The sequence below is a fragment of the Piliocolobus tephrosceles genome, unplaced genomic scaffold (assembly GCF_002776525.5).
Source record: "Piliocolobus tephrosceles isolate RC106 unplaced genomic scaffold, ASM277652v3 unscaffolded_23461, whole genome shotgun sequence".
In the NCBI taxonomy this organism is placed as follows: Eukaryota; Metazoa; Chordata; class Mammalia; order Primates; family Cercopithecidae; genus Piliocolobus; species Piliocolobus tephrosceles.
Window position 1 is genome coordinate 1 of NW_022305934.1, and position 11,996 is coordinate 11,996.

The window sequence follows — 11,996 nt, forward strand, 5'->3', positions numbered from 1 at the left end:
CTGCAGCAGCGCTCACCTCACGCACTTTCTCAGGGAAGCGCAGCCCACCTCGCCCCCCGCAGGCTCTTCTTCATCCCTCAGAGCCCCCCATGGCCTGGGCAGTCCATCATGAGTGTCTGCACCACACGACTGTAGACGTTTGGCTTCTGGACTCAAATCCTTCACCAGACCATAACCAGGAGGGCAATGACCCGGCCTCGGCCTCAGCCCCCTGCCTGGCCTGCACTGGTACAGCATTGGTCTGGGGAGTCCCTGCGACAGCAGGCATGGGGCTGGGGGGCTCGCCTGCTTCCCTCTCCCTGCTGGTTCTGGTGGGCCCGGGGATGCGGGCGGTGATATCCTGCAGGCCACTGTGTGGATGGGGATGGCTGCGGGCTGGGGAGGGCCCCGTCTCCCACCTCCCTGGGCTGCCTCATTTCCTCCCTGATGCCCTGATGACCCTGGTGTCCTAGACAGGGCCTGGAGGTGCTGGTGCCGGGAGAGCCCGCGCTGGATGGATGAAGGAGTGAGTGCTGTACTTAGCGGGGGGCGCTGAGGGCTGGGTGGGGAGCCCAGGACCTTTCCTCCTGCTGCCCGGGAGGCAACACCCTGGGCCCCTGGAGTCTGCATTCCAGGAGAGCCGGCAGACCACAGAGAAGGGAGAAAACGGGCGGAGGGCCAAGGCGGGCAGACACATGGAGCAGGGACCGGGGACAGGGCTTATTTAGCAATCAGAGAAGGCCTCAAGGAAGAGGTGACGTTTCAGCAAAGACCTGGCACTATCTCCACTCTCGGTGGGGCAGATGGGCTCCCTTCAGCCCCCCTTGAGGCCTGGTACCTGGGACCCTATGTCAGGCTCGGGGCCTTGGCGTGGGAAGCTGAAGTGGGGGTAGGAGGGGCGCGGATGAAGGGGCAGGAGGGGCCGAGTCTCACTGATGACTGTGTTAGCCTTGTCTCTTGCCATGCCTCCGTTTCCGTCCTTCCCAGGGTGGGGTGGATGACTCTTGAGGACGTGTCTGAGAGCGTGGGGTTGGAGGCCTGTACCAGCAGGTGTAGGCGCTGTGTCTGCTCTTGGAGGCTGGGCGTTCTTGGGGAGTTGGGGAGGGAACGTGCTGTCCCTGTGCTGTCCCTGCACCCTGGAGCCCCCATGCCCTCCTGGGGCACCTGGGAGTGGAGGATGCAAGGGGCTCCTTCTTCTTTGAAAGTCCCATGCAGCTCTGTGGGCTGGGGGGGCTCTGTATGTGGGGGGCATTCCCGGCAGGGGGTACTGAGGGCCAAGGATATGAGTGCAGCAGGGAGATAGCAGAGAGGGCTCCTCACCCAGGCTCCAGCCGTGGGGTGGGAGTCCATGCTCCTGGGTGTCTCTTGGGGGCTTTTCCTCCACTGGGCGCCACCTGGTCCCCCACCCTGCCTCAGAGTATTGGGGTCTGGGGCTTGGGCTCATCCACCCCGGACGGTGGTCGGCGGTGCACCTGCCTCTGGAGCTCGGGATGCTTGGTCCCACAGGGGCGCACACCACAGCCTGCCTAACCTCACCCCTGTCTGCTCGCTCTCCAGTGCTGGCCTGCGGGCCACACACTTTCTAGTCGGGGTGCGCGTCCCGGGCTCCTGCCACCGCTTCCTGTGGCCAGCCACCCTGCCAACTCTTCTGCAGGTCAGGGTGGGCACGATCCCCAAGGTCCTTTCCACCAGATGCCACTGAGTCCCCCAGGGGCCAGGGCTGGACCCTGGAGGGAGTCCCCGGCAGAAGTCAGGACCAGGAGGGGCTTGGGGCATTCCTGGGCCAGGCGTCCAGCAGATGGGCTTGCTGGAGGTGGGAGTTCCTGGTGTGGAGCGGGAGCTCCCAGAGGGGGTGACCGGGACCTGCTCTGGGCAAGCACAGGCGGTGCGTGACAGACCTGGGTTTCCACTGGCTGCACCACGTCCAGCAGCAGGAAGGGGCCACAGGGCACTAGTGTCGTCACATGGGTCACAAGGTTCCATGTGATGCGGGGAGTGAGGCCATCACGAGGGACTCACTGGTGCCTGCCTTAGGGCTCTGGGGCTGTGGGCCGCCTCCGTGCAGTGGTCTCCCCACCGCCAGGCTCTGCAGGGCAGGGAAGCCCAGTGGGGCACAGGGAGCCAGGAGGCTGGGGTGCAGGGTCCACAGGGAGACCGGGTGAGGCCAGCAGCCTTCCCAGCCCGAGGAGCGTCTCTGCAGGGGGAGTAAGAGCTGCCCTTCCACCCTCCCGGGGGATGGGCGGGGGCCTCTGGGCTTTTCCCATCCCTCACACGGGAACGCAGCCCTGGTGGGCCTGTGACTGAAACTGGCCAGACCGCATTCTGGCGGTTTGATTCAGAAGGGAAGTTTACACCGTTCAGCAGAAGTTGAGATGGGACCAGGAAACCCACAGGGCCCCTTTATTCGGCAAAAATGTCAGCGCCACGGGGAGCAGCCGGGGGTCCCTGAGTGTGTGAGTGAGGTGGGGAAACACAGATGCACTTTGGGGGGCTCCCCCTGCTACAGGAAACCCATGGCCGACTGGAACGGTGCAAGGGGAGAACTCGCCCCTCCCATCAGGCGCCTCCGTCACACTGGCCCTTCCCCTCGGCTTTGCCTGGACAGCTCTTGCCTCCCGCAGGGCCCACCTGTGTCCCCCAGCGCTGCTCCACCCAGCAGGCCTGAGCCCCTTTCTGCTCCCAGACACCCACTGCTGCCCACTCTCCTGCCACTGGGGTTCTGAGGCACAGCTTGTCACACCGAGGCGGTTTCTCTTTTGCTTTCTCTTTTAGCCGACGGTCGCAGCAATGGCGCTGAGTTCCTCTGCTGGAGTTCATCCTGCTGGCTGGGTTCCTGGGCTGCCAGTCTGAGCCTGAGGCATGGAGCCTCCTGGAGGCTGGGGGTCTTCTCCCTGGAGACCCGCCCCCAAAGCCGACATCTTGACGCTGGTGAGCCTCGCAGATCCACTTCTGACCCCAGGGCCTCCCAGAGATTTCTTCCCCATGCCCCTGTCCTGGCCGTTGCTGGGTCCTGCGTCCAGCCTGTCCCCGGCTGCCCGGGGCTCTCGGGCCAACCCAGACCCCCAGCACTGGGCTTACCACAGCCCGACCCAGCAGACCTCTTCCTGTGTGTGCTCCCCGCTCACCACTCCATCCACGGGCAGCTGGTGAGCCCCCATTTGGCAGGATGTGGGCACTTCTGGGGGCTGGGTGTCTCTGGGCGTCTCTGGGCGGGGCCCTGGAGCAGGTGACCCAACTCTCCGGCAGCCCTGACCTTGGTGACAGGTGATAAGATCAGTGTGTGCAGCAGGGGGCTGGACAGCGGTGGGGACACCCTCCATGCTCATGTGACCCTCCGTCTGTCCATCCCCTTTCCCCATCAGGGGCTCCCTACTGCCCACGAGCCAGCCCAGGAACGAGGCCACAGCAGAGCCACCCTCCCTGATGTGACCCACTGTCTGGCTTGTGAGCCCCTGGGGCCCGTCCCTGGCTGCCCCTGCTGGCTCTTCGGGGTCAGCAGATCCAGCCTAGGCCAGCAGGGGTCCGACAGGTTGTCTGCCCAGTGGGCTCAAGGCTCCCAGGTGTGGGGTGGGGGGTCCCTGGCGAGGGCAGAGTGCCAGTTCCCAGGGCTTCATGCTGCAAGGCAGGGTCATCACGGCTGGAGGAAGGGCGGTCCCTACTCGGTCCCGGGCTCCACGGGTCGGCAAGGTTGTCCCATGAGTCTGGCCTGGGGCCCGCTTCTCTCCTCTCTACCAGGCACTGCTGCTCCTCCCCACTGCACAGAGGGGAGACTCAGGCTGTGACGCCAAGTCTGGCAGAGCCCACAGGGGCAGCCAGGACATCTCCCAACACCTGTCCTGACCCCCTTAGGTGCTGTATCTCACCTTCCTGGGATCCCCCTGCTACGCCCCAGCTCTGCCCTCCTGCAAACAGGACGAGTACCCAGTGGGCTCCGAGTGCTGTCCCAAGTGCAGTCCAGGTATGTGCGGCCCTTTGGCGGCAGCTCCGTGGGCCAAGGGCAGACAGCCCTGTCCTGCCCCAGACACCCCTGCGTTCTCTGCTCCCTGGCCATGGGTGTGGGCCCAGGTGCACGGACATTGAGGGCAGGAGCCCCAGGTCAGCAGCTTGGACTCTTCACCCTGGGGGACCCTCACACTGCCCGAGGAGTGGTCTGAGAGGCGTGGCTGACCCGCCATGACCAGAGACACGGGCTCATACCAGAGCCAGGCCAGGTGTCCCGGGAGGCCCCACGTGCTTCCAGAACTTTCTGATCTTCCCCAGAGCGGCTCCACTCATGGCTGACGGGCTGCTGTGTCCCGTGGGGAACAGCTCATGGGCCGTTTGAGTCCCCTTAGCTGGTGTCTCCCTGCTCGGGCTCCGGGCGCAGGCGGAATGGTGGACGGGCTCCCGAAGGGGCCTCCTGCAGACTTGCGAAGTTGCCACTCTCTGGGCGGCAGGTTTCCACGTGAAGCAGCCCTGCGGGGAGCAGACGGGCACGGTGTGTGAACCCTGCCCTCCGGGGACCTACATTGCCCACTTCAACGGCCTGAGCAAGTGTCTGCAGTGCCAAATGTGTGACCCAGGTAGGAGGCCAACACAGCCGACCCAACCTCCACTCGGGCACCCCACACCCTCTCTCCATGACCACAGTGCCCCAGGAGGGCCCTGGCTGCCCCAGGCCAGGTCCCGACCCCATCTCCATGAGTGCACCCTGCGGGGGACGCCTTCAGGCCAGCCTCCGGCCCCCCCGTCTACCTCTGTCTCTCCTCTCACTTGGTCACATGGGCCATCAGGTGGGCCGTCCTGAGCTTGGCGACTGACCATTAGCCCTCGTCCTTGGCTCCTCTGGTGCCCTGGGTGGGTGCCCAGACCTCTCCTGTTCCCACGTCCCTAGCTGCAAAGTGGAGTGGGGTGGTGCTGGGGCTCTCCGGCCGGCACTGGGACCTGCTGCTTCCCCACAGGGCTTCTTGTCCCTTTCTCCTCCAGATATTGGTTTCCCCATGACCTCAGGGGAAGGGGTCACCTGCAGGCTGGTGCCCACCTGAGTCCAGGCAGACAGAAAGGGGAGCCAGACCCAGAGGCGTGCCTTTGAGTCACTGAGCGCAGAGCCTGTCCATGCAGCCAGTGGCTTTGTCCTCTTGGAGCCTCATGCCAGGCTCAGCATGGCAAGTGCTCTCTGGGCTCAGGCATCTGCAGGACAGGGCTGATGGCACACCTGGGGGCAGGGCCTGAGCCTACACAGAGGCACGAGGCAGGTGGGCTAGCCACGAACAGAAGAGGAAGCTGGAGTGCTTTGGGGGTTCATGCGTGCAGGCTGGGATTTGGGGCTCACACCTCAACCTGCGTGCCCCCTTCCATGCCCCTCTCCTCTTGTGAAAGCACCTGTCTGCCTGGGCTGAGGATGTGGGGGCACAGGTGGCAGGTGAGGCTGCCCTCAGGAGGGTCTCAGGCCCAGCTGGTACCTCCCCTCCACCAGTACCTGAAGAAGTGGGGCGCTCACCCTACCTGCCTCTGCCATTGGAATGGCCTGGTTTGCATAGATGGGAAACCCATCTGAGGGGCAGGTGTCTGGGGTGGGCATGTGGGGCGAGGACCTGCCTGAGTTACCCTGTCCTGGAACTGACAGTGCAAGCTTGGCATCCTGCCCATCTGGCAGAAGGCTGGTTTCTCCAGGAGGCCTGGCTCCCATTAACAACACCCTCCCAGGATCCTCCTTCAGGCCCTCATCCCACACGCAGCTCTGCCGTCCCTTGGTGTCCCTCCCAGCCTCAGGTCCTCCATGCCAGGCACCTCTGGGCACCTCATTTGGCTGAGCCAGGGGTTCAGCCTGGCCGGGGGCCCTGGCAGCAGTCCTTGGTCTGTGGATGGTGTCCTGGCCTCCACGTATCCCTCTCAGCCCCTCCTCTTGGACCCCAGCCATGGGCCTGCGCACAAGCCGGAACTGCTCCACGACAGAGAATGCCCTGTGTGGCTGCAGCCCAGGCCACTTCTGCATCATCCAGGACGGGGACCACTGTGCCGCGTGCCGCGCTTATGCCACCTCCAGCCCGGGCCAGAGGGTACAGAAGGGAGGTAAGCAGTGGGTGGCGGACATCCCTCCCATTTCCACCCTGGTCCCTAGTGCCCCGCTGTCTGGAGCCCCAGGTCTCCTCGACATCATGGCCTGCCCAGGGGCCCTGGTGAGACAGAACCTTGGCCAGCACCAGGCCCACCCGCTTTAGCCCTGTCCTGGAAGCAGCCCAGTGGGGAACAGGCAATGGAGGTGGGGGAGGGGGCAGGGAAAGGCCACCCCAGGTGGCTCCACCCCGGGGTTCTGGGACTCCCCAGTCCCCAGGCCTCACTCTTGGGTCCCAGGCATGGTGCCTGGGTTTATGGGAGTGACCACGGTCAATGCCACTGTTCAAGCTAAGTCTAGGAGGAGTAAGTGTCCAGCCCTGGCCTGGCACCTGGCCGGGCAGCCCCCACAGCACTGCAGGATGTGGACACAGAGGGACTCCCAGACTCATGAAATTCCAACTACTCAAGGTCCAGGACAGCCAGAGCCACCGCCCCAGGCCTCACCTCTGATACTGCCAACAGCGGGCCTGGCCCTCCCGGCCAGGCCTCCCATCACCCGCAGAGCACCCAGGTCTAGAAGCTCACGGACAAGCAGTCCCTAGCCGCCAGCCCCCTCCCCGCCTGGTGCCCTCAGCATCCTCTGCCTGTTACTCTCTTCTCAGGCACTGAGAGTCAGGACACCCTGTGTCAGAACTGCCCCCTGGGGACCTTCTCTCCCAATGGGACCCTGGAGGAATGCCAGCATGGGACCAAGTAAGTGGCCGCGGGGGAGGCCCAGCGCTGTGCCCTGGGGAGGGGGCTCCACGTTGCTTCCCTGGGAGATGACCGTCTTCTCCAGCAGAAAGGCCTGAAGGTTCCACCCTGGATGGCACCCTGGTTACATGCCTGCGTCCAGGAGAGCTGCATGGCTGAAGCCTGTGTGCCCCAGATAACCCCTTCCATGGGCCCAGACAAAGCCTTATCAGATCCGAGCTTCCTGGAGGCTCGGGATGGGCCTTCCCAGAAGCAGGCCCAGAGGCAGGCTGCCTCCAGAGCCCCTGTTCCCTGACACTCCTGGGTCACTGACCCAGGGTGTCCCTAAATGTCAGGGCCATGGGAGGAGCCCCTGGGCTTCAGGGGAGGGGAAAGTGAGCACTCTGCTCTTCATCTGCCTATGGAAGGACACCTTTAAATGCTGACCCCGGGCCCCTGGTTGACCTGAGACTTCAGAGCTTCTTGAGAGGAGCTGGGGTCCTCCAGTGGAGCCTGGGATGGGGCAGGGGTGGCCCCCAGGGAGGCGGCAGTGGGGCCTTCCATCCTGCTCTGCCCTCCTCATCCTCTGGTCCTGTCCATCTCCAGCTCTAACCGTTTCTGTCCCGACACTGGCTCTCCCTCCACCTTCTGTCCTTGTCTGCCACTGGTCTCCCCTTCTCTGGGGGTCTCTGCACTGCTGGCTGCCTCCCACTTCTCTCCCCTCTCCCTCTGCCGTCTTGTCTTCTTTGCCCAGTCTCTCCTTGTTTCTCTTCTTCTCTCTCCTTCTCTCTACCTCCCCATAGCTGGGCTTGGAAAAGTCAGACAGACCTCTGAGGTCTCATCCTGGAGCTGCCACCAGCACAGCCTCCCTGGGACCTGTCTTCACTGCCTGGGGCCCTGTGAGCCGGGGACGCTCCCTGGGACTGAGTGAACACCGGGTGCTGCACCTGCCGCTCCCACATCCTCGGCCCCACTCCCGCAGGTGCAGCAAATGGCTGGTGACGGAGGCCGGACCTGGGACCAGCAGCTCCCACTGGGTGTGGTGGTTTCTCTTAGGGATCCTCATCGTCACTGTCATTGTTGGCCTAATCGTAGTTGGCCTAATCGTACGTGTGAAAAGAAGAAAGTCAAGGGGTGAGCACACGGCAGCCCCATCAGGGCTCATGTCCCCAGTCGTTGCCTCTCGGAGCTCTGTCCCCCCAAACCTGGGAGGTGGCCCCAGAGCTTTTCCAGGATCCATGGCTCCTCCCAGGAGGGGGAGCTGCAGGCTGGGGCAGGTGGGCTTCCTGCTGTGGCTGGAGCCCAGACGTCAGGTGGCCTCCTTGGGGGAAGGGAAGGTGGGACCCCTGACCAGGGAGCCCTCTGCCACCCCTGCCCATGCACTCCATGACCCCGTGCTCCTGCCTGACCCCAGGGCTGTGGGGAGCAGAGCAGGCTCTGCTCAGCTGGGAGAGGCTCTGGGTTGAGGGTCAACAGCCACCCTGCTAGGGACAAGGCTATGTCCTCACTGAGTAAGGCCATTCATTCATTCATTCCTCCACCTACCCGCCCTGGTCTGGGCACCTGCGCTGTGCCTGGCCTCCTGGGCACTGCCCCAGCAGTGTGGACCCGGCTGTGGCCCTGGGAGCCCTGTGCACAGTCCCTGGGAATGCAGCTTCTAAGCATTGAGGTCCGAAGGGAAAGTCAGCCCCATCCTGCAGCCAGGCGGCAGCAAAGCCCCCTGATCCTCACCCAGGGCCTCCAATGCAGGGAGGTCTCAGGGCCTCAGGCTCTGGGGCAGGCGGGGGAGCAGCTTAGTGTCAGCCAGCTGGGCACCTGCTGGTGTGGTGGGCAGGGCCTCGCCACTGTGAAGCACTTGTCCCCCCCCCCCCCCACAGATGACGGTTGAATTAGGGTTAGTTATGCACTTGGGGGCTGCAGCTGGGGAGGTGGGCTTGGCGCCCCCAGTCCTCTCACCCACGCTGGGCCTCCTGGGGGACGGGCTGGGCTAGTAGTCCCAACACAGCTGGCCTCCTCTGCTCTCAGAGAGGGTCAGTCCCTTGGGGACGGTCTCCCAGGGAGAAGCAGGAGTTGGTGCCCCTGCCACCACCATGAGACCCCAATTGCCATGAGCCTGTGTTCCCTGATCAGACACTGCCCCTCCCTGACCTGTGTGTCTATGCATTGCAGGCGATGTAGTCAAGGTGATCGTCTCCGTCCAGGTATTGATCTGCTCCCCCTCCCACCCCCCTCCCCGCTGAGTCTGGTGTTTCTGGTGTACATGGTGGGGGCTCCCAGTTCTCTGAGGGTCCTGAGTCCTTCAAGTACAGCCATGGTAGCTCAGGAGAGACCCCACCTCCTCAAATTGAAAACAGTAAAATGAACCGAGAACCTGGAGTCCCAGGGGCACCTGAGCAGGCGGGGTCTCCATGCTTTGTGTGCCCGCAGCGGAAAAGACAGGAGGCAGAAGGTGAAGCCACAGTCACTGAGGCCCTGCAGGCCCCTCCGGACATCACCACGGTGGCCGTGGAGGAGACAGAACCTGCATTCACGGGGAGGAGCTGAAACCGCTGACCTACAGGCTTTGTACCCCGACGCCAGAGATACCTGGAGCGACGGCTGCTGAAAGAGGCTGTCCACCTGGTGGAACCACAGGAGCTGGGAGGCCTGGGGGCTCCCCGCTGAGCTGGCTTCCTTCCATCTCCTCCAGTGGAGGGAGAGGTGAAGCCCCTGTTGGGGTGGGGCTGGAGACGCCCCGTGCCATTCCCATGGGCCAGTGAGGGCCTGGGGCCTCTCTTGTGCTGCAGCCTGAGCTCCCCAGAGCCCCGAGGAAGAGTGCCAGTTGCCTCGCGCTCACGGACCATACACCCAGCCCTCCTGGCCAGCCCAGAGGGCCCTCCAGACCCCAGCTGTCTGCCCGTCTGAATACTGCGGGCTCAGCAGGACAGGCCCCGGGCACTGCCTCATGGTCAAGGCTGGACTGGGTTGGCCACAGTGTGGCATTGAATGTATATCACATTTAAAGTAATTTTCTAAATTGGATTTGAATTTGGCTCCTGTTTTCTATTTGTTGTGAAACAGTATATTTGGCGAGATGCTGTGGGAAGATGTAAATATCTTGTTTCTCCTCAAACTGTCGCCTCCCAGTGTTTCTTGCTGAACAAGGAGTTCCAGGATGGCTGCTGGGCTGTTTGGGGGATGTCTGACCTCCTCCTGCACGCTGGGACGTTCACTCCACCCTCACTCCACCCAGGGAGGAGCCCCACCTGCTCCTTCGCATCCCAGCAGCTGAGCTCTCAGTGGGCTCTCCTGACCTCGGGGACTGTCCCAGGCTGTTGCTGTTGATTCTGATGCTCAAATGGCCTCAGATTTGCCCAGCAGACACCCCAGATCTCCATCAGACCTGCACTTCCTGACTGTGTTCATGGAGAAATCCCAGCATCAGTGACGCCCACTGTGCCCAGCTCCCCCCAACCCACCCACACTGGGAACCCGCCAGGCCCAGGTCCCGCTGGCAGGGGTGTCCCCAGGCCTCTGAGCCACACATGCGTTTTGTGCTTGGGATGTGGCCCCTTTTCCCATGTCTGGAGTTAGAAGCGGTGAGGGAAACAACCCCGCCGCCATACCATGAGGATGGAGGAGCCACACAGCCCTTCTGAGCACGCCCTCTCCACCCCGCCCTGCCCCCCTCCACCCCGCCCTGCCCCCTCTCCTTTCCTGGTCATCTCCTGCCTCCAGCAGAGCCCCCAGGCTGAGCTGCCCACCCCACCTCCTCTCCTGTCACCCCTTGTCCTAGGGAAGCTCTGGCCCAGCGTCCTGGGGTGTGGAGAGGCCCATGCAGGCCAGCTGGAGCCCTGGGTCCCTAGAGAGTAGCTCTTCCGGCTGCCTCACCCGTATGACCCACTCCCTGACTGGAGGTGTGCTCTCCAGGGAACCCGAGCCTCCCTGTGCACGGACCAGCTCCTGACCACCGTCCAGGGCCATTTCCAAGGCAGCTCTTCAGAGGCTGACCCCGTGGACCCGGCTGCCCCCAGTGCTGGATGGGAGGCCAGGCCCCAGCTAAGCACAGCCTGTTCTTTTCCCCATAGGCCTGGGGGCAGGCAGGAGCACAGGGCCATGGAGTGAATGGGCAGGGGCGGCAGAGGGCTCCCTGGTCAGGGGTCCCACCTTGCCTTCCCCCAGGGAAGTCACCTGACATCTGAGCTCTGGCCACAGCAGAAAGGCCACCTGCCCCAGCCTGCAGCTCTCCCTCTTGAGAGGAGCCGCAGATCCTGGAAAAGCCCTGGGGCCACCTCCTAGGTTTGGAGGGACAGAGCTCTGAGAGATGACCGCTGGAGACATGAGTCCTGATGGGGCTGCTGTGTGCTCACCCCTTGGCTTTCTGCTTTTCATGCATATGATAAGGCCAAGTGTGGAGGCAATGACGTTGACAGTGAGGCTCCCTGAGAGAAACCACACCCAGCAGGAGCTGCTGGTCCCAGGTCCGGCCTCCGTCACCAGCCAGCTGCTGCACCTGCGGGAGTGGGGCCGAGGACATGGGAGCGGCAGGTGCAACCCCTGGTGCTCACTCAGCCCCAGGGAGCGTCCCCGGCTCCCAGGGCTCTGGGCGGTGAAGGTAGGTCCCGGGGAGGCTGGACTAGTGGCAGCTCCGGGATGAGACCTCAGAGGTCTGTCTGACTTTTCCAAGCCCGGCTATGGGGAGGTGGGGGGAAGGAAGGAGGAAGAGAGAAACAAGGAGAGACTGGGCAAAGAAGACAGGACAGCAGAGGGAGAGGGGAGAGAAGGGGGAGGCAGCCAGCAGTGCAGAGCCCTGAGAGTGATTTCACTAGCACCACTGTCCTGGGCCGCCTGGTGCCACATATTTGAAAACAGTTGTTTCATTTAAGCTTGTCCACTCAGTAGCTGTTGAATGTGGGAGGGTATCTTGGTCTATTCAGGTTGCTATAAGAATAAAAACTACCATAGACAGAGTGGCTTAAAAAGAGCAGAAATGTGGCGGGGCGCGGTGACTCACACCTGTAATCCCAGCACTTTGGGAGGCTGAGGCAGGTGGATCATTTGAAGTCAGGAGTTTAAGACCAGTCTGGCCAACATGGTGAAACCCCATCTCACTAAAAATACAAAAACTAGCCGGGTGTGGTAGCGGGTGCCTATAATCCCAGCTACTCGGGAGGCTGAGGCAGGAGAACAGTTAGAACCCAGCAGGCAGAGGTTGCAGTGAGCTGAGAACCCGCCACTGGGCAACAGAGCGAGACTCCATCTCGAAACAA

The 11,996-nt window shown here is 63.1% G+C and overlaps 1 protein-coding gene across 6 annotated transcripts; it reads left to right on the top strand.

Annotated features, from left to right (window-relative positions):
- Nucleotides 1-2,002: 2,002 nt before the first annotated feature.
- Nucleotides 2,003-9,859, top strand: TNFRSF14 (TNF receptor superfamily member 14). 6 transcript variants are annotated; one of them, XM_023215155.1, is made up of 9 exons: nt 2,003-2,432; nt 2,752-2,907; nt 3,829-3,937; nt 4,416-4,541; nt 5,875-6,030; nt 6,678-6,768; nt 7,730-7,881; nt 8,917-8,948; nt 9,175-9,859. In XM_023215155.1, exons 2-9 carry the CDS (start codon nt 2,839-2,841, stop codon nt 9,289-9,291), a joined length of 852 nt encoding a protein of 283 aa, XP_023070923.1. In that variant the 5' UTR covers nt 2,003-2,432; nt 2,752-2,838; the 3' UTR covers nt 9,292-9,859. The 6 variants fall into 6 exon arrangements, 5 of the variants coding, with proteins under 5 accessions (XP_023070923.1, XP_023070924.1, XP_023070925.1 ...); XM_023215156.1 differs by having other exon boundaries at nt 2,081-2,441; XM_023215157.1 differs by having other exon boundaries at nt 2,166-2,184.
- The last annotated feature ends 2,137 nt before the right edge of the window (nt 9,860-11,996 follow it).